The sequence below is a fragment of the Phyllostomus hastatus genome, unplaced genomic scaffold (genome assembly GCF_019186645.2).
Source record: "Phyllostomus hastatus isolate PE091 unplaced genomic scaffold, TTU_PhHast_1.1 phas_contig_1162, whole genome shotgun sequence".
In the NCBI taxonomy this organism is placed as follows: domain Eukaryota; kingdom Metazoa; phylum Chordata; class Mammalia; order Chiroptera; family Phyllostomidae; genus Phyllostomus; species Phyllostomus hastatus.
Window position 1 is genome coordinate 11,549,982 of NW_025333537.1, and position 22,283 is coordinate 11,572,264.

Sequence of the window (22,283 nt, forward strand, 5' to 3'; positions counted from 1 at the left end):
AACATTAGCCAAAATAAACACATAAATTTAAAAAATATCTTGGCAAGTGAATGTTAGCATTTTTTCCCCTTATAATTCAATGGCAAGAAAATGCAGGCCAATTCCTGGCTGTGCAAAAAAAAAAAATCACTTAATAAAATAATAGCAATGCTCTTTAAATAAAATTTGTACCTAAAAGTCTTAAAACCCGGCAAATCTAGCATTAACACTCTTACAGGTAGGTTTTCCGGAAATGCGTAATGCAGTTCAAGTATTACAGCCCGGCCGCCTGTGTGTCGTTCCGAGACCGATGACTACAGCCTGAATTCCAGAGCGCCCCATCTTCATCATCGCAACAGATCACAGCTGCTCGGGGCCAAAGCGTGAAAGGGAACCGTAGGGTCGGCACGGAAACGTAACTCCGGTAAACCAGGGCGGCAGCTCACTGCAGCCCCCGGCCTGGAGCTCCACCGCCTGCCTGTTCGCATTGTGCTCAGTTTCACGAATCACAAACGAGGCGTTTTTTTAGGGTAAATTAAGGCCCCCACAAGAGCTGCAGGGAAGGGCCGTAAGGTAGAGTACTTACGTACAGGGCTACCGGGTCGGGAGACAATGCAACTTCCCAGGGAAGGTCTCTAAGGTCCCCGGGGTGCAAACGCACCTGAAAGGGCCGTGTGGATTCAGACGGCCTCCTCCCCACGGCGCGCCAGACAAAGCAGGGCCGGGCCCTCGGCGCTCCCGGGGCCCCTGCAATGCGGATCCCTCGCCCTACCATCCCACCCCGGCCTGGCAGGGCAGCTCTGCTGGCCTCCCCTGCCCCGTCCGATTGGCTCGGGCGCGCGGTGCGCACGGTCCGCAGCCTGGACCCGAGCCCTGGCAAGGGCATCCCCCGCCGCGTAACCGGCTGCAAGACCCTGCAGGCAGCCGGCGCGGGGGTCGCGGCGCCTCACTTTTCTTTTGCTCTCCTTCCCAGCACTCCGTTGGCGCCCCGAGTTGTTTCCGCTAGGGGACACCCCTCCCCACCCTCGGGCCCCGGGGCTAGGATGGGGGACCCCCACCCGCTGTCGCGAGGGCTTAACAATCTCCTTGAATGTTTGTCCTGACAGGTGCCCTCGCCGCCTACAGAGCCTCCCCGCAGGTACTGCCAGGTGAGCGGGACTGGACTGGTCACACCTCGGGCCCCGCCTCACCTGCGGGCGCGGCCGTCGCGGTCCTTCAGGCGACTCCCCCCTCGGCGCTGTCCTCCGGGCGGGCGGCAGCGAAGGCCGGCGGCCCATGGGCGGGGCGGCGGGCGGGGCTGGCTCCCGGCTCGGGCCCTGCCCCGGCCCGGCCGCGGAGCGAGGTCAGTGGGCGCCGCCCGCCGAGCGCATCTCGCCGGCTCCCACCCGAGCGCTCGCCGCTGTGCACGCTGGGAGCGGGGGCCGGGGCGGCGAGGCCTGGCCGCGCTGACGGGCGGGCGGCGGAGGCGCCGGCGCGGCGGCGGGTCTGTGTCTGCGGGGTGGGGTGGGGGAGGCCGATCGATACTCACTTGACGCGGAGGGGGCGACGCCCCCCTCTCGCTGCTACGGCGGGGCAGGGGACAGCACAGAGGGGAGGGATGGTCTGGCGGGTGGGGCGCAGGCGCACAGCTCAGGTGCGGCCGCACTGCGGTTGCCCTAGGTAACGCGGGCCCGGGCGGGGCGGGGGGAGGAGGAGCCAGGCGGGCGAGCGGGAGCGCGCGCGCCGGTCGCTGGGTGGGGGTGTGAGGGGTGGGTACTCGGGACAAGCCTGGCATTGGGGGGAGGGCGCGCGCGGGCGGTCGAGGGGCGGAGCAGAGGCCGGGCGGGGGGGCCGGGGCGCGGGCCGGGCCGTGCGCATGCGTGCGGCCCCTGCTCCCTCGGGGCGGCCGGCCTCGTGCGTGCGCACGCGCGCTGTCCCCCGGAGGCGTCTGGGTGTGCGGAGCGCGCGCGCGCGCGGCTCGGAGGCGCACCTGTGAGGTGTCCCTAGAGGAGAGGGAGGGTGGGTGCGCGGAGCCCGCGGCCTGGGGCGCTTCAACCCCTCACTTCTAGTGAGTTTTCGGGCGGCCGGGCTGCAGTCTCTTTATTTCTTTCCTGGACCCAGGCGGGGGCGCCGGGAGGGGGGCCAGGGGAGCGGGCTCGGGTGAGAAGGAGAATGAGTGGATTAAAGAAAAGAAAAACAGCCCATCACTTAGGATGGGCCTCGGGCCGGGGCCGGCCCCTGGGCGTCGGTGGGGAAGGTCAGAGCCGCTCCGCGCGGCCTGGCGGCCCCTGGGCAGGCCCCACGGAGGGCAGCCGGGGCTCGGGCCTCCGCGAGCCGGCGTGGGCCCGCAGTGCCGGCTGCGGGGAGCGGGGTTCACAGATGGCGGCCGGGCGCGCGGCGCGGGCAGGGCAGCGGCAGGGGCGAGGCCGGGCGAGGCCCCGCGGGAGCCGGACTCCCGAGCCCGGCTCCATTGTTGTTGCGGCCGAGGGAAGGGGGAGCAAAACAGCCTCAGAAGCCCGAGCGGCCGCGCCTTGGAGCCTTTCCAGGCGGGTCCCCGGAGAGGCGGTAATGGCCGCGCCGTGGGAGCAGGCAGCCGGGCGGTGCGGCGGCGAAGCCTCGCTGCATGGTGGGCTGGTGTGTCTTTTCAGGGCGCCCGGCGTCCCGGCGGAGCCCTTCGAGCATCCTGCGCAGGTGATGAGGGGCCCCTGGCGCCCCCGGCGCGGAACGCAGCCGCCGCTGGACGCCTCCATTGTTTGACCGCCGCCCGGGCCGAGTCGCAGCCAGGTAACCCGGAGGGGCAGCGCGGGCGAGCCTCCTTTCGACTCCCACACCCGAAGGAGCCCTCCCCTCTTTCGGGACCCAACTTCGGTTCTCTTCCCGCCCCCTGCTTTTCCGTAACTCACCGTGTCCCCGCTCAGACGTTTTCCCCACTCGGGTCAGTCTCTCTGCGAAGTCACCTCGCGTGTCCCCGAAACTCGGCTCTTTTGTGAAAGCTCCCGTGCCGAACTCGAGCAGCTGGGTCTCGCCCAGAAGCCTGCTTGTTCCGAACACTTCCAGTTGCTAGTCAGTTCGTCGGGTGTCTTGTCGCAACAAAGGAGACTAGCTCCTACAAAGGGGAAAAATGTAAGCTATTTTTTTTTTTAAAGAAACGTTTTGTGACTTTTAGAGTTGATTGTTTTAACAGGATCGAACTGTTTTTGTTTCTGTATTTTTTTTTCCTCTTTTACATGGGGCCCCCACTTCCTTTGCAGATGTGTAGCTTGTTAGAACAGAAAAATGACCTTGTCCCACCTACGGGTTAATTTACATTTTTCACATGAACTTTAAATGAGTAAAACAGCACATTTTCTTTGTAAGCATTGAAACGTCATCAAGGTGGCCCGGGTTGTTGACTGCCAGCCCCGGTCCCCAGAGATAACACTGTTATGTGTGTGCTGTGTGTCCTTCTAGGTCTTTTAAAATCTTTCTGCGGGTGTGTGCGTCCTTGCTCACCTTTGTTCTGACAACCGCTGGAGTGCCGTTTCAAGTTTAGCGTGGGACGAATGGGTTAACTCATTTGGAAAAACTGCTGCCTCGTGTCCCGTAGTTGGGGTGGACCGTGTTTATTTAGCCGGTTCCTAGACTGGGGGCAACTTCAGTTTTCACTTTACATTCGAGACAGCTTTCTTGGTGGTGGTTCTCCAGCGCAGCGCAGTCTGGTGAAGGGAGCACAGAACTCCCCTCGTTCCAGAGGCCGGCCGGCTGCCGGGCGAGCGCTCTCTGGTTGAGGGCTCCCAGGCCGCAGCCTCCCGCCGCCCTCCTGCCGCTGGCATTGTGACTCGACTGCTCTCACGTCCCGTGACCTTGGGCGGGACACCTAACGACTCCAAAGTCTCAACCTCAGTTCTCGCGCCTGTAAACGGTGACGACACCTGCTCTGCTCCTCGGGGTCCCGTGACGTGAAGTGTGTGAAAGTGACGTGGTGGAGTGTGACGTGGTGGGGCGCTGGTTTTGTTCGCCTTTGTGATGATCCAGAGGGGTTTTGTCTGCAATGTAATTTATATTTCCCTTTTTGACCAGTTGTGTGTATTACAGAACAGCAGAGGTGGCCAACTTTGGGTGCTTTTTGATTTGTGATTTCATTGCAATTAATTTTTATCAAGTACTGTTACTATATGATAGGCTTCTTAAAGAATATTCTTTAAGCACATTTTCCCTAGTTCTTCACATGCCATAAAAAATGAGGCATATGGCCCCTGGCTGGTGTGGCTCAGTGGACTGAGTGCTGGGCTGAGAACCAAAGGGTCACCAGTTCGATTCCCAGTCAGGGCACATGCCTGGGTTGCGGGCCAGGTCCCCATTAGGGGGCATGGGAAAGGGAACCACACATTGATGTTTCTCTTCCTCTCTTCCTCCCTTCCCCTCTCTCTGAAAATAAATAAAGTCTTAAAAATAAGGCATATAAATCAGCTGACTGTGAATAAAGTATCAGCAGATTGAACACAGCATAAAACAGAACTCTCATTCTAATACTTAAACCCCTTATCACTAGCAATGCCAGTCTGTGTGTGAGCTTCCTGTAGTGGCAGCAGGGTCAGGTCAGCGTTCCTGTCTTCCGGTGAAATGGGTTCTCCCTGAATCTGTAGACAGTATCGGAGAGAGAGCAGCGGTTTAAATATTGAGTGAACAGTGGGATGGATATAATTTTAAGATGTAAGAGATGCAGTTAGGGGCTTGGTAGCTATTTTTCTTTCATTCAAATATACCTGAGTGCTTGTAGCGTGGCCAGCAAAATCAACTTGTCCCTGTGTTCTGGAGTTTACAGTCTGCCGGGTGCAGGGGATCAGAAATGAAATGCAGCCCCCCAGATGGCGGGACTGTCTGGGGGTGGTGAAGGTTGAGCATCGTAGGCCGCAAGAGTAACAAAGAGGCCCACATGAGAGACTGTGGAGAGAGGACCCAGGAAAGACTTTTTTCTTTCTTTCTTTCTTTAAAAAATAAGATTTCAGCCGAGATCAGAAGGGTGAGTAGGCGCTAGTGCAGAGTAAAGTGGGGGATCATTTTCCAGGCAGGGGGATGGCGTGTGGGAGGGCCCTGGGGAGAACTCTGCCCCGTCCGGGACCTGGAGGCGTGACCACGCTGCGGTGGGGACGGGCTGCGCCACCGGCTAGCTCGGGCGGGCGGGGTCTGGTAGGGACGGTGGAGGCTGTTTCATCCCGAGTGAAATGGGAAGCCATCACCAGGCCTGGCTTTTAAGCGGAGGAGTGACCTAATCCGGTCTGCATTTTTAAACAGCCACTCCAGCTGCTGCGCGCAGGAGGTGGGGGCGTGGGGCGGAGGGTGGGGTTGGGGAGACTGGGCAGTCCCCCTCGGAGTCTCTCTAGAGGTCTGGGTGTGTTTCGACAAGGGGTGGGCCTCCCCTTGGAGTTCCTGTTGAGTTCAAACTCCCGACCGAGCTGAGGCCAAAGGAGACATCTTAGTGTTTTTTAAAAAGTTCTCATTTTTATTACTAAAGAGAGGAAGGAAAGGGCACTTTTTAATGCAAAAAAATACACATAAATGTTAAACTCGTCCACAGTATACCTAACAAAAAAGGAAAAGTCAGATTTAAAACGGAGCCGTTATTTAACATGGTTTTTATAAGCTTCTTCAAACACTACTGCGTGAAGTAAGAGCGGGGTGAGGACCCAAAACGAAGACCAGAGAAAACCGTGGACATTGTTGGCTAAAAACATGAGTAACTGAAAATCAGACCAAAAAATTGAGGAAGTGAGCAGGTATACCATGCATGTATAAAATTCATAGCTTTCTGAATACCAAGAATAGCCTGGCAGAAACTAAAATGGAAAATAAAAACAGCTCAGATTACAGTGCGACAAAAACATAACACGTGTGTTAAGTCCGGCCTCATGGAGACAGCGGGGTTCCCGTGAGGGGGACCGTGAAAGACCCCGACAGAGTGGAAGGACTGTCGTAGACGGAAAGACAGACCGAGTTCTGGCCGTGACGCTTCAGCGTGAGACCGACCAGGTGGGCGGTCAGGGGAGCGGGGTGGGGGTGGGGGCGAGAGCCCGGGCTGACCCGCAAACGCTGTGAGCGCACTCACTCACGGTGACGCCGCGCCGGCTCCGGGGGGTCTGCACGCTCAGCGTGTCCGCGGGTCCCCGGAACCCACTCGGCACTGCGGAGCCGACCTGTGCACGCGAGAGGAGTGAATGGCAAATCAGCCCGAGGGCCTCAGCGCCGTGAGGAGGAGATTGTGAAAGTGACTAGTGCACACCTGGCGAGGCCGGCTCTCTCCCCCCAGGTGAATGAGCGCAGGCTCTGCGGTCAGGCTTACCTGAGCCGGAGCCCTTCGCTTAAGGGACGTAATACCCGCCGTTTAAAGTGGGAGGGGAAGCGACGGAGTGGGTCCTGGCACCTACGGGTGCTCCTCCGTTACTAGTTAAATCGTCGTATCGGGCTGCATGAACGTGTCAAACTTCTTCAAGAAGAAAGGGAAGCGGTGCCCCCAGGTTAAAAGCCTAGCGACAAAGCAGGACAATATTTGTGACAAAAAATAAGTGGAGAGTTAGTATCTTCAACATGTAAGGAACATGCATAAATCAGTGAGGAAAATGAAAATCCACGCCAGTGATGACAGGGCCTGGACAATTTACTGGATAAAAATATGACGTATCAAACATTTGGCAAGATGTGCAATCTCACTGATGTCCAAATAATTTGTAATCACTCCTGCAGAGAAGTCAGTCTGTTCTCAATAGTGGTAAGACTAGAAGACATTTAAGAACAAAACATAAATGTACAAAAGCTTTAGAAAGAAAACCAAAAATCATTACATAAAGAACGTAAAACTGAAGAACTTAGGTAGACTTGAAGAACTCACCTGGAGCGGGCCTAGGTAAACGTGCGGGCCCCGCGTGTGTCTGCCGGCGAGGCGGCACTGACGGTGGCAGTTCCCCAGCAGTTAGACCGGTGACGCTGGGAGTCCGCTGCACGCTGGCTTTGGACACGCGGTGAGCTGCTTCTGAAAGTCGTCAGAGGACTGAGCGTGCCAGAACGGCCACGAGATGTTTCAGATGGAAAAACAGCGATGGGGTGTTCGCTGCCCCGGACGCCACAACGCACTGCGGCGCTGTGGGAACGTGAGTGGTGAGTGCAGGAGCAGCAGGCCGGGCTCCAGCCGGGCGTGAGGGTTCGAGTGCCGTCCCAGCCCTCCAGAGCGGCGGGGTCACCCCAGGCCAGGGCGCGTGCGAGAACCAGCCGGTGCGTGCACCAGTAAGTGGAACGTCAGATTGGTGCTTTTCTCTCTCTCCCCTTTTCTCTCTGTCCAAAGTCAGTAAATGAATTTTTTAAAAAAAGAACAGGCAAGTTGCTACGTGGAACAAAGTAGAATCCAGTCCCAGACCCATCTATGTGTGGGACTCTGACTGATAATAAAGCTAGTGCTTTGAAACAGTTGGGAAATGATTGTTCAGTATATTGATCAGGGATAGATAAATATTTGGAAAGAAAGATCACACTTCCCCATATGTAAACTGAGTTTTATTTGGATTAAAGAACTAATTCACAAACAAAATGCCTGTAAAGTATTAGAAGAAAATGGAAGAATTTTTTTATGTTGGAGTATAAATCATATTGGAAAACACATTTTTAGTGTAGGCCATTGAGGTAAGACCAAGACCCAAAACGACAAGGACTGGTAAATTTGACTGAACGTTGTCAGAGCGGATGTTTCTGTGTGACCAAAGACAGGACAAGGTGACCGGCGGGGAGAGAAGGTGTTCTGTGACGAGGGCCGACGGGTGAAGGACAGCGGGGTGGACACAGTGGAGACATGAGGGGCGCGTGTGGCGAGGCCTCAGAAGGCAGTGAAAGTGTTGGGGCGGTGCGGGGGGTTCGGCCTTGGGATTAGGAAAATGGACATTGGAACAACTAGACTTTTTTTTCGGCGTGGGGGCTTTGGGCAGACATTGAAAAGATACTCAGGGATGTGGAGGAAGAGGCACTTAATGGGTTATTGGGAACATAAAGTGGGTTCCCCTGTTCCCGACGACAGTGTGGCAGACCTGGCAGACACGCATGCACACGCACACACGCACGCACACACGTGCTCCGATCCAGCCGGCACACGTCCTGGGGTCCAAGATGCGCTCGTGCGAGAGCACGAGTCCGTGCGAGCGAGCCCACCGCAGCGCCGCTCTCAGCGAGGAGAACTGAGGACCGGTGCGGCCGCGTCTCGGCGCCGCTCGGCCGTGGGCTGCGGCGCAGCTTTGCAGGGAGAGGCGGCCTGTGTGTGCGGGACACGGCCTGGACGGAGGCCCAGGATGTGTTGCTGAGCCCAGAAAGCAAGTTTGTTTTGTGAAAGGGAAATTGTGTGTGTGTGTCCAGATGAAAGGAGAAGCAGTTCGAGGAGGACACGTGGGAAAGCCCCAGAGGAGACGGGTTGTTTTATTTTGCGTGCTTTTTTGTCGTTTTTTTGTTTTCACAGCGAACGTTTACTTTTGTAACAGAGATGCTCCGATTTCTCACTTATCAATTTACTAAAGGCCTAAATTTAGACGAAAAAATTACAGTAGTCCCTTACGAGGATGTGGTAAAAATACCACGCCCTTGTGTTACATTGGATGTATGTATCGAGAGCCTTAAAAGATTCATATTCTTTGATGTAGAAGTAATCTGGGGCCATCAGAGGAGCGTTTTCCGTAGAGAAGCTGTATGCCCAAGACATGACATGGTAGGGCTCTCTTTAAGGGTGCGTTTGCGGAGTGATTGCGCTATGATTCGCCCCCTGGGTAACACACGACCATTAAAATGTTTATGACAGTGTTAAGTGGAATAAAACCAGGATATGAAATTGCATACATGGTATGTTTAAAACTCTTAAAAATTTTAACAGCTATCCACAAGAAACTTACGATGGGAAATTGTCTAGAAGAAATTAGATGAAAATCGTAAAAATTGTGTACATTGGTAGGTATGATGTTGGGTGATGTTTAAAAATTTGCTTTTTTCGAGTTTTCCAGGATTATACGTATTGCATTTATAATGGAGCACTCAGTTTTAAAAAGTACATTATATCTAGGACATACGTGAGCTGCAGATTTAAAAATAGATCTGCCTTATCATTAAGGCATACTGTAAAATGTACTCTAAAAACCAATATCTAAACATTGAGTGGAGCAGTTGGAATGAATACATTTGAATGAGCTTTTATTGCTTCCAATATTTGGGGGAAAATTGCGTCTTAGCAATATGCAGAATAAGAATCACTCTCGTTTCTAAGTTTATACCTGTAGAATAAATGCAGGAACTTAAACGTGGGCCATGGGAATTCCTAGTGTGACGCTTGTTAACCCCCTGCGTTTCTGACACACAGAGCAGGTCAGACTTAACCGAGCCTTTCCGGGGGGGGCGGGGCAGAAGCACGGAGGAGCGCACGTGGTGACGCAGGGCCTGCGCGGGGTTCCGCAGAGGGGCGCTCGGGGTCCCTCGGGCGTGCGGTGTAGGTGAGGCCGGGGAGGTCACGAAGGCATGCGGGTCCGTTCACTCCACGGGTTTCCACGGACCCGCAGTAGGTAGCATGGTGAGTGGATGGCAAGGCCGAGTGTGTGCCATGGAGGGGACGTGTCAGTGGGCGTGTCACGCAAAATGACGTCGGGCGTGATCCCAATGTGAGGGTAAGGGTGGAGGTCAAGGAAGCTGTCCCAGGGCAGGTGGTGTCTGAGGTGAGACCCGAAGGGGACAGGGACCGGGGGGGGGGGGAGCGGAGGTCCAGGGGGAGGAGGAGACCAGGAGCCGGAGAAGTCTGGGGTGGGCAGTGGCGGGAGATGGACCAGCGGAGGGGCGGGAGCGGACGGGGCCCAGAGTCAAAGGCCAGGCCAGTGGGTCTGGGAGCTACGCTGCCGCCGGCACCGGGCCACCCCGCAGCTTGGAGCCGGGTGACGGCAGCCTGCCTTGCGTTCTGGAAGGTGACCTTGGGGCAGGGCGCAGGCTGGGGGTGGGCGAGGCCGGAGGCTTCGGCAGCACCTCGGGGGAGGGTGCTGACAGCCTGAGCTGGAGCCGAGGCGCCTGGGGTGGGATGGGTGGGCCTGGGGCAGGCGGCCCCTGCTGTGGCGGGAAGCATGGGGGTGGGGGCGGGGGCGCTGCGGTGAGCTGGCAGGTCGGGTGCTGGACGCCCGGAGCGTAAGGAGCCTGTGGGCGTGGGGAGGGCCGCAGAGCCGGGCTTCTGCTGGGCTGCGTGAGGGACCGGGCGCCGTGCGCGGATCCGGCACTGACCCAGACTTTTTTTTGTTTTCTCGGAGTGTAACTGTGCATTTGTGAGTCGTTTCAGGTTGGAGAATCTCTCCAGCAGAGTCAGTGCCTTTCACATGGGGTTGTTTAAGACTGTGCAGCTCTGGCTCTGGTTGGCCTCGTGATGGTCTGTGGCATTTTCTGAGGTCCCTTTTCTGAGGGATCCGCCCTTACAACCTGACTGCCCCCCGAGGCCCGACCTCCTGTAACGCTGCGTCTGTCTCGCTGGGGAGGAGGTTTCAGCGTGTGAACGGCGGGGACGGAGACGGTCAGTCTGCCGCAGGCCTGTGGGGACTGGGAGTCCGTCCTTCACGGTGCCCTCGCCCAGGGCTGCGGCTGCGTGGAAGCCGCGGGCGGGTGGAACGTGGAGGGCACACCCCAGGGAGCGGGAAGGGCGGTGCGCCCACGGGAGAGCTCACCGCGGGGGTGGGAAGGTGCCTCCAGTGCAGGGCGCCTGGCTGGTGGAACGCGCTCCGAACGGTTTAGTGACGGGGCCGTGAGGAGGCCGCCAGGACGCCCAGGCTGGTTCTTGCCCCCCCGGCCCGCAGTGTGGGCGACGGGGCCGAAGTCGGGCAGCTGGTCTCCGCTCTGTCTCTCCTGGGTCTGCGTCTCTCCTGGGTCTACACCCGCAGCTGCCTTAGCCCCGTGTTCCCCCTCCCAGTTTAAGCCCCTGGGGAAGAGACCCTGCCCCACCTCGCCCCCACACTCACCGCCCTCCAGGGCGCTGCTGGAGGCCTTGGGGCGACCCGCCAGCGGCAGGCCTGAGCCCGGCGGGCTGGCCCGGGTGCGTGTGGACAGGTGCTCGTGGGGGGGGCCCTGGCTCCTGAGCAGGAAGCTCCCACGGTGGGCAGGACTGCGGTGCAGGTACAGGGAGCGTGCGGGGTTCGGCAGCTCGGAGTCCTCCAGCCTGGTTTCAAGGGTCGGCGCGGCTGGGCCGCGTGGGGGTGTCACAGGACGGACAGCCGGTGGCCGTGGGAGACATGCTCCTGGACCTGGAAGACGGGTTTTTTAAAAAATGAGATTTGACTGTGGCGTTGTGTCAGAAGCACTCAAAATTAATTGTAAAAAGCAGTAATTTATATTGCTTCCTAACAAAAGCGTTTCTGCGTCTTATTCTAACTGGAATGTGCACTGTCTCTGTGTCACCTGATACAAGAAATTCGGTAGAGCTGTTCTGGCGCTCATTTATTTTTCATACCCCCGCAAGTTCCAGTTCATAAAATAATCATAGCTTATCTCCACGGTCTTGCGACAGGTCTTGCGGAGAAGCCCCGGTAGCCGGAGCAGACCTCCGCCCCGAAGGCCGCAGAGTCTGCCTCTCGGGTGAGTGGTGAGCCAGTTCACGGGAACGACCGAGCCCACTTTCCTCTGCGCAGTGAGCCCTGCGGCGCGCTCTGCGTTCCGGACTGTTCTTAGTCGCACGGTTCCGACGTGCGCAGGATTAGCCTCACAGGGCTCAAGCATATCTCCCTGACCTCAAGCACTCGGCGTCAGCCGGCAAACACCGAGTCAGGTTTCTCCGTTAACCGAGATGCGTCTCGTCGCTGCTCCTCCATGCTGGGGCGGGGCCGTGAGTCGTGGGGCCCCGGACCGGGCTCACGGCTGGAATCGGGGAACCCCCAAAGAGCAGCCTGTACAGGTCTTCATGACTTAAGTCCACGGGTCCGAGGTGGCACTCCCCTGCGAAACTCAAGTGCAGACACCGCGAGGTTTCCAAGCAGGTGTTCGAGTGCCCTCTGGGGGCCGCGAGGGCGGTGGAAGCAGACCCCCGAGGAGGTTCTCTTTCGCGTCAGAGGCAAGAACCAGTGGGCCTGCTGCTGGGGCTGCCGTGGGGTTCCTCAGGGAGCTGAGGGGAGCCCCGCTGGCACCACAGGCCGCTGCCTGGTCTCTCTGGGGCAGCAGGGGCTCCACAGGCGGCCTGGGAGGGGGCTCTCCGCCTGCCCGCCCCCCACTGAGATAAAGGGTGCAGACTCGGGCCCCTGGGTTTGGCCGGGAGGGGGCTCAGCGGGGGGCAGGGGGGTTGAGGACCGAATGGGAAGTGAACAGGTAGAAGTCTGGAAGGCGGGGAGGTCTGCGCGGGGACGGGGGGGCGGGGAGAAGGGCGAGCGACAGCCGGGGGTGTGGGACCGCCTGTGGCCGGGAGGAGGAGGCGAGCAGCTGAGAGGTGCGCAGGGCGGGGAGGGGGGGCAGCCGGCTGCCAATGCCGTTGCCAGGTTCCCAGCTCGGACGGGGGTGGCGGTTGAGGGGGGCGGTGCCTTTCACGTGAACTTGGACCCGGGATGTGGTGAAGGGGTGTTCTTGGAGTTCCTCGTGGCATGGCGGGGTGGTGTTCCTGCAGGTGGCGGGAAGGACCGCGCGAGGACGGGCCTGGTTGTGCGAGAGCGTGGAACGACCGTCGTGGAAGCGGCCCTCGTCCGAGCCGGCAGGCGGCCGTGCCGGCACTCGGGGTCAGGACACAGCCCGAGTCAGAAGGTGGGGGTGGAGGAGGGGACCCGTGTGGCTGGGAGTCGGGGAGCTGACCGGACAGACGGCGCCTCGGGCACGGTGCCGCGGAAGGGGAGCCGGGCGGCGTCTGGGGCGGGGAGGGGGTGGGTGTGGGGCGGGAGTGGACGCTGGTGTTGGTGGGGAGGGCCGCAGGGGGAGGGAGTGCCGAGGCCAGCCCGGGCCAGGCAGCTTGGCAGCGCGCCACCAGGGGACGGTGGCGAGCTGGCCTGTGGGAGTCGGAGCAGGGCCGTGACGACAGCAGCCACTGGGAGAGAGAGGGTCCTGCTCGCTCTCCCCTCCTTTAAAGGTCGTCGTCACGGGTGTGAGATTCAAACTCCGTGAGGCTCCGGGGCCGCCCCCTGCCTCGCGCAGGCGAGAATCGGAGCGCACGGAAGACAGGGCTTCGGTCTGGTCCCGGCGGCACCCCGGGGCCCTGGCACACGGAGGGGCGCAGGCGTGGCTGGTCTGGAGGCATTGCGCGGACAGGGGTCGAAGTGCAGTCCTTCCGGTGCCCCCAGGACGGTTTGCGGTCGTGCATCACACTCCTCCTCTCCTTGGCAGAACGAACAGGGCAGCCAAAGGTTGTTTGGCTTCATTAATTTAAAATATTTCATTAAGAAAAGAAAGCAGAGCTTAGTGAATTGCTGGATTTTGTCTTACGTTTTTTCTCACAATTTTAAAAGTGCATTTTGAAAAGCCAGAATCTCAAGTGCCGAAGGTGTTGTTGGCCTGCCCACTGCCGCGGCCCAGCCTCCCCCGGCGGCGCCGAGGTGGCCTTGCCGGCAGCACCCGCCGTCGGTCTCTGCCACGGCCTCCCAGGCCCACTCTGGCCGCCCCCCCCCCCGCCCCCCCATCAGTCAGCCGGCCTGGCGGGGATGGCTTCCGCTTCCCAGTGGCTGCCGCTCTCTCCTCCGGCCCGAGCTGGACTTTGTCCTCCGGGGCCCACGGCTCCCGGCAGCGGCGGAGGAAGCACGTTAACAGACGCGTCGCCCTCGTCTGAGAGGAGGGGCCCTGGAGCTCGTCTCCCTGGGCCTCCCGTGTGGGCGCCCACACACCGCCCTACCCAGTGGCTGCGCGCCCCGGAGCAGGGGGCCCTGCCAGCAGCTGAAGGCTGGCCCCTTGAGGAGGACAGGTCCGGGCACGCCAGGCCAGGGGCCAGGACGGCAGGAGGTAGGCTCTGCCGGCCCGCGGCGCGTCGGGCTCTCTGGGCGCCCCGACCCAGAGGGTCCCCGTGCCCCCCCGACCCAGAGGGTCCCCGTGCCCCCGACCCAGAGAGTCCCCGTGCCCCCCAGGGGTTCTCTGTTTTTTTCAGTCCCCCGTCCGAGTTCCTCTTCGCTGGGGACAGAGTGGGTGCTGAGGCCTTTGCCCGTCCCCCCACGCCCCGCATTTCGGGGGTGAGAGCGAGCGTGACTGACAGCAGGCCCCGTCACGTCTCATGGAGGGGTAAGCCGAGGTCGGCGGTCGCGCAGCCGGGGAGCGTCAGATCCGGTGCTGGGACTCGGGACTCGGGACTCGGGCCGCCAGCGCGGCGCTCAGCCCACCACGGTGTTGTGGCCCCTGACACACACGCAGGCTGCCCGCGCACCAGCGGGACGCGGTGGCCTCGTTCCCGGATGTGGTGTGCACAGGACGCAAGTCACGCTCTGCCCCGACTCTCGCGTCTCTGCACGCGTGTCCGAGAGCAGGGAAGGGAGCCGTGGAGTCCGGCCGAGGACGCGCCTGGGCAGCCAGGTGTGCTCTCAGACAGCCCCGCGCGGAGGGGGAGCCTGTGGGGCAGGAGCAGGGGGCGCGGGAGCCAGGCCCGAGGGCGTGGGCTCCTCCCTCTGCCCCGAGGAGGGGCCCTTGTCCCAAGGAGACGAGGTCCAGGGTCATCGGGTCCCGGCAGCCTCCGCCTGGGAAAGGTCGGCGTTGGCGACTGCGCGGGTGGGTCGCGCACTAATTAGAACACGGGAACCGAGGGAACTCCTGTTGGTTCAGCCCCAGCTGTGCTGTGGGCCGTCTGATAGGCACTTTCACACCCATTATCTGCTTTAATTACGGCAGCGAAGCGTCGTGGACGTGATTATCTGTGTTTGTCCAGGCCAGCTCGAGATGAGTCACTGTCACACAGCCAGGGGCAGAGCCAGGGCCTGCCCCGCCTGTCACCCCGCAGGTCATCTTGTGGGCGGCCTTGGCCGAAGGAGGGCGGAGGACTGCTCCCCCACGCCATGCTTCATCGCCTTAATAACGTCCACAGCAGCCCTTCTCGGGCGCGGGAGGGACTTTGGCCTCGCTCCCTCCAGCCTGTCCCCAGCCCTCCTCTGGACCCGATTTCGTCGTCTCTGCGGTGACTTGTGGTTGGGGAGAGATCAGACCCGGCTTCTTGTGTCTCTTCTCTTGTCTCCGCCCGGGTCACCAGGCCGGGCCACACGAAGAACAGAGGTCCCGGGGACAAACGAGAGCAGCTCCCGCCCCTGTGGTTCACGAGAGCCCGGAGCCCCAGCCGGGACCGCTGCGTGTGTGTGCGTGTGGAGGAGGGGCCGGGGGGCCTGAGGCACGGTCGGGCATGTCACTGAGACGCTGCTCGAGTGCCAGCACGGCCGGGCTGATGGCTCGCTGGGACAGGTGTGCGGTGCAGGCGCCTGAACAGGCCTCGGGTGGGGAGGAGCCTGGGGTCCACTCTGCAGCTGGGCGCGCTGGTGGGGGGAGGCAGACCCAGGGCTTCAGGCGTACGCTAGGGCCACGGCACGTGAGACCCCTCCCGGCCTTGGCCAGCACCACCTCCCCGGGACTTGAGGGAGCCTGTGCCCACGTGCCACAGGAGCACGCCTCCCTCCCGTCCCCGCACGGGGGCCTCCAGGCGCTGCCAGCCGGGCTGATGACGGAGCCTGAGGAGCAGGCTTGCAGGAGGCCCCAGTGGCCCTGTGAGTGCCTGGGAAGGCCAGGTGTGCCTCCCTCAGGGACGCTCCGAGAGCCGGCCACCAGTGTGCGAGGCCGGGCCGTCCGGGGGAGGGGGCGGCAAGGGGCGGCGCCTCACAGTGACCCATGACCGTTGGGGCCGTAGTGAGGAAGCTGGCTCTGTGCCTGGAAGGGTGGGGTGTAGAACAAGCGTGGGGACTGTGAGGGGCCTGTTTGGGGCAGGAGCCTGTCCCTAGGAGGGTGTCTTCCAGACCGCTCGCGTCTTCTGTCCTAGGGCCGACAGGGTCCCAAGGTCCCGAGCAGTGCGTCACCAGTCACTGCTCCAGGTCGTGCAGGACCCCTGGCCGAGCCGGCGGAAGCACAGGGGCCGCGCGGCCTGAGCAGCCGAGTCTTCGGACCCTGGTCCCGTGCATTCTCCCCTGGACTCTTCTGATGGGGCCGCGGAGGTGGGCACTGCCTCGGTGCACCCGGGTGCCCCCGGCGGGCGGGGGATGGCCTGGAACAGGACAACACCCTCTCAGCCCGGGTCCTTGGCAGCACGCTGGCCCCAGGGACCTAAGTGACCTTCCTGTGACTGTGCGCGCCGAGGCCTGAGAGCAAGGCTGGGCAGAGGCCTCACTTCCCTCGGAGCTGGACGGCCGCCCGGTTACTGTCTGAGGGCGCTGACCGCTGGGACTTCCTGACGACGTGGGAGGGGCAGCTCCTGGCCGGGCTGGGGACGGTCCGAGTTCCCCCCCGTGAACGGGGCAGCCCTGTGTGCGGGGACGACGCAGGACAGCCGCGTGGGCAGCGCTTGTCCTTCAGGTGTTTGTTCTCTAGTCTGCTTGGGTGCAAAGGTCAACTTTGGAATTGTTTTGGAGAAATTTAGGGACATTTTCTTATATAATGGCTGAGGATAGAAGTAACTCATTTTAAGTAAGTTCATCTGACAATTTGTTCACATCCTTTAAGCTTTAAAAGAAAAGTTGGGTTTAACCCTTGTCAGATGGCTCAGTCGGTTGGAGCGTCGTCCCGGGCACCAAAGGCTGCTGGTTCGATTCCCGGTCAGGGCACGTGCCTGGGTTTCAGGTTCCGTCCCTGGTCGGGGCAGGTCAGGGAAGCCACGATATTTCTCTCTCTGTCTCTTCCTTCGCCCCTCTCTAAAATAAACACGTGTATCCTAGCGTGAGGATTTAAAACAAAAAGTGGATGTAAAACGGAGCCTCGAGCCCTTTCTGGGCCCCAGACCCTCGCACACCGGGGAAGCGTTGCTGAGGACCCCGCGGGCTCTCCGTGTGCCGCGTGGCCGCAGGCCGACCCGCGCCCTGACGGGGACGGAACTGGAGCTCCGCGGAAACGTCCGTTGGCGGGTTTGTTCAGAAACGGTGAGATCGGTAGATGTTGACACAAACGGTGTTTTCATGGGAAACCGCTGTTTCTGAAGCAAAAACTGAGCAGGGAGAGCGGCAGCGCTCGCACCTGAGCGAACACCTGTAACGGGCGGAGGCCGAAGACGCCGCCCCCGCTCGCGGTCTCTCGCAGCCGCAGCCCGTGGTCCGGTGGAGGCCTCCCCCAGAGCACGCACGTGGACGGGTTCGGTGGCTGTTCCGACACCGGCGCACTGAGGGGTGGCGGCGGTCTGGGGCCGGGGCCGAGAGCTTTCCGCATGCCGCGTGTTGAAGCCCTCTGCCCCCCCCCCCCCCCCCGGCACCCACAGCGACCGGGGCGCCTCGCCCGAGGGCCCGCGGAGAAGACCGGCTCAGAGCCACGCAGGCCCTCGGGCGTTCTCACAGTTCCCCCGTGACCTCCCAGACCACGCCTGTCGGCGTCGCCCGCCCTCGGTCTCATCAGGGCGTCTCCGAGCACGGATGCGCAGGGCTGCGGGTGGCCCACGGCCGCCCCGCCCCCGCCCCGGTCCCGCCGGACAGCTCCAGCACGGCCGTCGGCAGCCAGCAGCAGGTTCCGTGCGGACCGAGACGCCCGTCCACACCCGAGGCCACGTAACCGCGCCGTCCGCCGCGCCGTCCAGTAAAGTAGGTTCTGTCAAAAACCCGACGCGCTGGGGGGATCGGCTCACACATCGGAGCGTCTCGGGCAGGCGGGCGGGCCCTGCACCTGACACGGTCCCAGAGCATCACGCTGCGGTCAGTGCACTCAGAGAAGTTTTATTTTCACTCTGTCCTTTTTTCTCCCTCTTCCTCTGCCATAAAGAACCAGTTAAGTGAGATTTGTATTAGCCTTCTCCGAGCTTGTTTTTTATACGTCATGTAAACAATGTATGCATGTGTAAGTGCGTTCATGTTTCCTCCTTTTTTTGCACGGAAGGTAGCACAGTTCATATACCGTCCTGGGCCTTGCTTTTCTCCTAAGCAGCACGAAGGACCTGGGTTCACCCCACCTCAGTGCGCCATGCGCCCCGCTCCCGCCGTGAAGGGGCTGGGCGTGTCCCCAGGCAGGAAGTGCCGTGGCTGGTGAGCCAGCCCCCCGGGGGGCCTGGGCTGCCTGCAGCTTGGCTGTGACAGGCGCCGCACCCCGGGTGAGCTGGGACCTCAGCTGGCCCCTGGGTTTGCCGGTGTGCCTCAGGGTCACTCTGCAGGAGAGCAGCGACCCGGTCGAAGGAGCCGTGCGTGTGCTTTCCCTGGACACCAGCTGCGTTCTTGCTGACGTTTTGGTCGTGCTGCTGGGTTTTATGATCCCGATGCTTCTACCTGCAAGGGATTTGATTGATTTTGCCGTTTGAATGTTGAAGAAACCTCCGTGACCAATGTACCCATCTTTGCGTGGGATGTATTATCTTGTGTTGTTTTAAGATCTGTTCACTTGTACTGATTAATCGAAATACCGCTTACTGAGCTAGAACACAGGAGGTGGAAAGATTGCAAAGTCATGTTCCTGAACCTCAGAACGTTCAAGTAGAATGTTTGGGGTGTATTTTTTTCTCTTTGCCCCTCACTCCCTTGGTGGGCACTGTATCCGGTGTTGGCTGTCAGGAGACCGTCAGTGAGGCCGGGGCGGCGTGTGCGTCCCCCATCCCAGGAGCCCCAGGCTCTGTCTGGGGGCGGGGCGGGTGGCAGGGGGGACTGCGGGGACGCAGCTCCTCCCATCACCGAGTTCCTCCTGGGTGGTGGTTCTGTCCTGGCACGGGAGCCCGCCCAACACCCGCGGGCAGGAAGATAACCACCAGTTCTGTGTGCTTTGAAGGAATTGAGTAAGAGGAAACTGGAGCCTTGGCCAGGAGCCTGCCTCCTCCAGGCGGGGCGGCAGGTGGGGAAGAGCCTGTGAGAGGCCCCGTGGCAGGTGCCAGCGCGGGTGCTGGGGACCGAGCGGGGAGGCCACATGAGTTGGGGGTGGGGGGGAAAGGTCGGGGCAGGACTTGGAGGCTTAGGTGAAGGGTTTCGATTTATGTTGAGTGCATCAGGAAACCACTGAGGACAGCAGGCCAGGAGTGCCCTTCGACCCCAGCGGGCCGCGGGCCGACCTTCCTGCAGACAGCGAGGCTTTGGCTGCGGAGGCCACGGCGCTGCTCCCCCTGCGTTCAGAGCGGAGGTGGTGGTGCCTCTCGGGCCTCCGTGCGGGACGGCTGCCTCCCGTGCTCACCATGGGTCTCCGGGGGAGCTTCTCCTTCCCGGCGGCCTTCCCTCGGCGGCCTTCCCTCGGCGGCCTCCCCTCGGCGGCCTTCCCTCAGCGGCGTTCCCTCGGCGGCGTTCGGGCCGTCACAGTGAGTGGTGGTGGTGTTGGGTGTGCACCCGGGCCGCGGGCAGGGGCATGATGTCTGCACGTTCTCTCCCCCAGACCTGCACAGCCAAGGACTCCCCTCTCTGGAGGACACGGGCGCCTTTCTCAAGTCAGAAAAGGTGTGTGTCTGCCCTCACGGTTACGTGAAATCAATGGCAATTTTCTGGACAAAAAGGCCTTTTCAGTGTTTATTTCTGTTCCTGTTCCAGGGGCCTGGAGCGCCACCTCTGCGGGGCACCGTCCGCAGGGAGGGGCCACCCACCCGCCTGGGGCCGCGGAGCTCGCTTCCCCAGCCGGCTCCTGCCCGACGCGTCGGAGGCGGAGTGTCGTCCTGACCCTTCAGGGGAGCCCGCGGGGGCCGAGACCAGCACGGAGCACCCCACCCTCTGCTGCAAGGGACGCTGCGCTGCGCGGTCCTGTCTCCGCAAGTGAGAGGGACGAGGCCGCTCCACTAGAGGACGGTTCCAAGGGCTTAAAAACGCAAAGGTCTGCACCTCGAGAGCCCTTGGAATGCTGACAGCTCAGGACTCACAAGGAAGTTCTGTGTTGATGAGTTCCGGGGTTCACGTGGGAGTGGGGGCCGCTGTGTAGCCGACAGTAGCACTGGGCGAGGAGCACTATGCAGGAAGACCCCTTCCGTGGGCAGGCAGGCAGGCAGGCGCGCAGGCCGGCCGCGAACCTCCCGGCGCGGGCCGGCCTGAGATAGGCCGCCGGCATGGCCGCCTGAGAGACTCGGTGCCCCGCCGCCCTGTTCCGGCCGCGCTCGCGAGCAGCTTCTCCTCCGGGTCCCGGCAGCAAACAGGAAGAATGATCTACAAGTGCCCCATGTGCAGGGAGTTTTTCTCCGAGAGAGCAGACCTTTTCATGCACCAGAAGGTGCACACGGCCGAGAAGCCCCATAAGTGTGACAAGTGTGACAAGGGCTTCTTTCACATATCAGAGCTTCACATCCACTGGAGGGACCACACGGGGGAGAAGGCCTACAAGTGTGACGACTGCGGTAAGGACTTCAGCACCACCACCAAACTGAACAGGCATAAGAAAATCCACACGGTAGAAAAGCCCTATAAATGCTATGAGTGTGGCAAAGCCTTCAACTGGAGCTCACACCTTCAGATTCACATGAGAGTTCACACAGGTGAGAAGCCCTATGTCTGTAGCGAGTGTGGGAGGGGCTTTAGTAATAGCTCAAACCTCTGCATGCATCAGAGAGTCCACACCGGGGAGAAACCCTTCAAATGTGAAGAGTGCGGGAAGGCCTTCAGGCATACTTCCAGCCTCTGCATGCATCAAAGAGTCCACACCGGAGAGAAACCCTATAAATGTTACGAGTGTGGGAAGGCCTTCAGCCAGAGCTCGAGCCTCTGCATCCACCAGAGGGTGCACACCGGGGAGAAGCCCTATAGATGTTGTGGGTGTGGGAAGGCCTTCAGCCAGAGCTCCAGCCTCTGCATCCACCAGAGAGTGCACACTGGGGAGAAGCCTTTTAAATGCGATGAGTGTGGGAAGGCCTTCAGTCAGAGCACCAGCCTCTGCATCCACCAGCGAGTGCACACAAAGGAGAGAAACCATCTCAAAATATCAGTTATATAGAGCATTTTGCTAACAGTTAGAAATCTTAAAACCCGTAAGTGCCACTAGGAAGGAAACCCTGTAAATACCTGCATCGACTCAAGAAATTTTCACAGCAGGCCCCGGCAGAACGTGCTCTTCAGAGAGGCACGTGTGAGGCTGGCCTTCGTGATTCTTGCCAAGGGCGTCCCACCACTCGGCCTTGAATCTGGAGTCCCTCTGGCTGGCTGCCCGACACGGGCTGTGAGGTCCCAGGGCAACACCCACCGCAGCAGCGTGGGTCTGCGTCTCCCGGGATTCCAGCTGACACCTCAGTCGTTGCGTACTGCGCAGGGAGCCGTGGTCCCGGCCTGGCCCCCTGCGTCACCCGCACCCAGCAGCTGCCCCGGGGACCCCCCTTGGGAGCTCACAGCCCCCTCTCGGTTCAGGCGTACCCGTCCACGCGTCCCACACACACAGCTCCCGGCAAGACCGTGCTCCGGCATTTCGGAGGCTGCCCTCGGTTTGGCCCCCACATAGGTCCCATCATTTCAGGACCTGCTTTGCCTGTATGTCCTCAGAGTACCCATGAAGACCCGCCCCTTCCTAGATGGCATTGAATTCCATTTTAGAGTTTAGGTTACAATTCCCATTGGCCTATTGGAGGAATTGTTGGCAGACGTACCTGTCCTTGAACTTTTTTTAAAATTTTGTGGATTCTGCTAATCACTGCGTCTCTGTTAGACTTACTTTTTTAGTGGCTATGTCACATTTTTCACTTGAATTTTTAACAGCTCAGTGTACATAGGGAGGAAAAAGCAAGCAAGGCTGGAGCTTTCCTCCATCCAGAATTGCCCTCCCGGGGCTCCTTTTGCAACTCGGGGCCCGTGGAGCTAGGAGGAGGGGGCGGTGGGAGGGGGCGCTGCTGCATCTCGCCTCCGGTGCTGGGGTCTGGGGGCTCCGTCACGGCCGGCGTCCTCGGCAGCCCCGTCACCGAGGACGGCGCGTCGGGTCTTATTGAGGCGTGTCTGTGCTGATCACCCTTTTCTCTCTTCATTCATCCGACGAGTATTTATTGCACACCCCCCGCGTGCCGGGCACTGTGCTGGGTGCTGGGGACACCCCTGAGTGAGGCGGTCAGAGGCCCCGCCCGCGGAGTTCGCTTCTGCCGGAGGAGGAGACAGGCGGGACGCAAGTACACAGATAAATAGCGTAGTTCGAGATAGTGGTTAAGTGCTATGAAGAAAATAAACTAGGGTGACGGTTTAGCGGGGTGGGGCGGGGCGGGGGCGGGGCATCCGTAGGTAGCGGTCAGGCCGGGCCTCCCCGAGGGCAGCGCGCCTGCCGGGGGCTGGGGCGCGGGCACCGCGCTGCCCGGGGCCTGGCAGTTCTAGGCCTTTTTTTTT

At 60.6% G+C, this 22,283-nt stretch overlaps 2 protein-coding genes across 13 annotated transcripts in view; one reads left to right on the forward strand and one right to left on the reverse strand.

Moving 5' to 3' along the window:
- Window positions 1–3,083, reverse strand: part of CCDC92 (coiled-coil domain containing 92) — an 18,782-nt gene extending 15,699 nt beyond the window's left edge. The window contains exon 1 of one of the 3 annotated variants that reach the window (XM_045841787.1): window positions 2,862–3,083. The gene's annotated coding sequence lies outside the window, so the exon portion shown is untranslated. Of the gene's footprint in view, window positions 1–1,169; window positions 1,308–1,507; window positions 1,644–2,861 lie in introns of those variants that run through there. The other 2 variants (XM_045841795.1, XM_045841777.1) reach the window with 2 other exon arrangements.
- Window positions 1,323–21,660, forward strand: ZNF664 (zinc finger protein 664). Of its 10 annotated transcripts, XM_045841821.1 has the most exons (5): window positions 1,875–2,026; window positions 2,607–2,742; window positions 11,486–11,553; window positions 19,384–19,445; window positions 19,536–21,660. In XM_045841821.1, exon 5 carries the CDS (start codon window positions 20,134–20,136, stop codon window positions 20,917–20,919), a length of 786 nt encoding a protein of 261 aa, XP_045697777.1. In that variant the 5' UTR covers window positions 1,875–2,026; window positions 2,607–2,742; window positions 11,486–11,553; window positions 19,384–19,445; window positions 19,536–20,133; the 3' UTR covers window positions 20,920–21,660. The 10 variants fall into 10 exon arrangements, with proteins under 10 accessions (XP_045697767.1, XP_045697777.1, XP_045697805.1 ...); XM_045841811.1 differs by lacking the exons at window positions 1,875–2,026; window positions 11,486–11,553 and adding an exon at window positions 1,323–1,462; XM_045841849.1 differs by lacking the exon at window positions 19,384–19,445.
- Window positions 21,661–22,283: the final 623 nt, after the last annotated feature.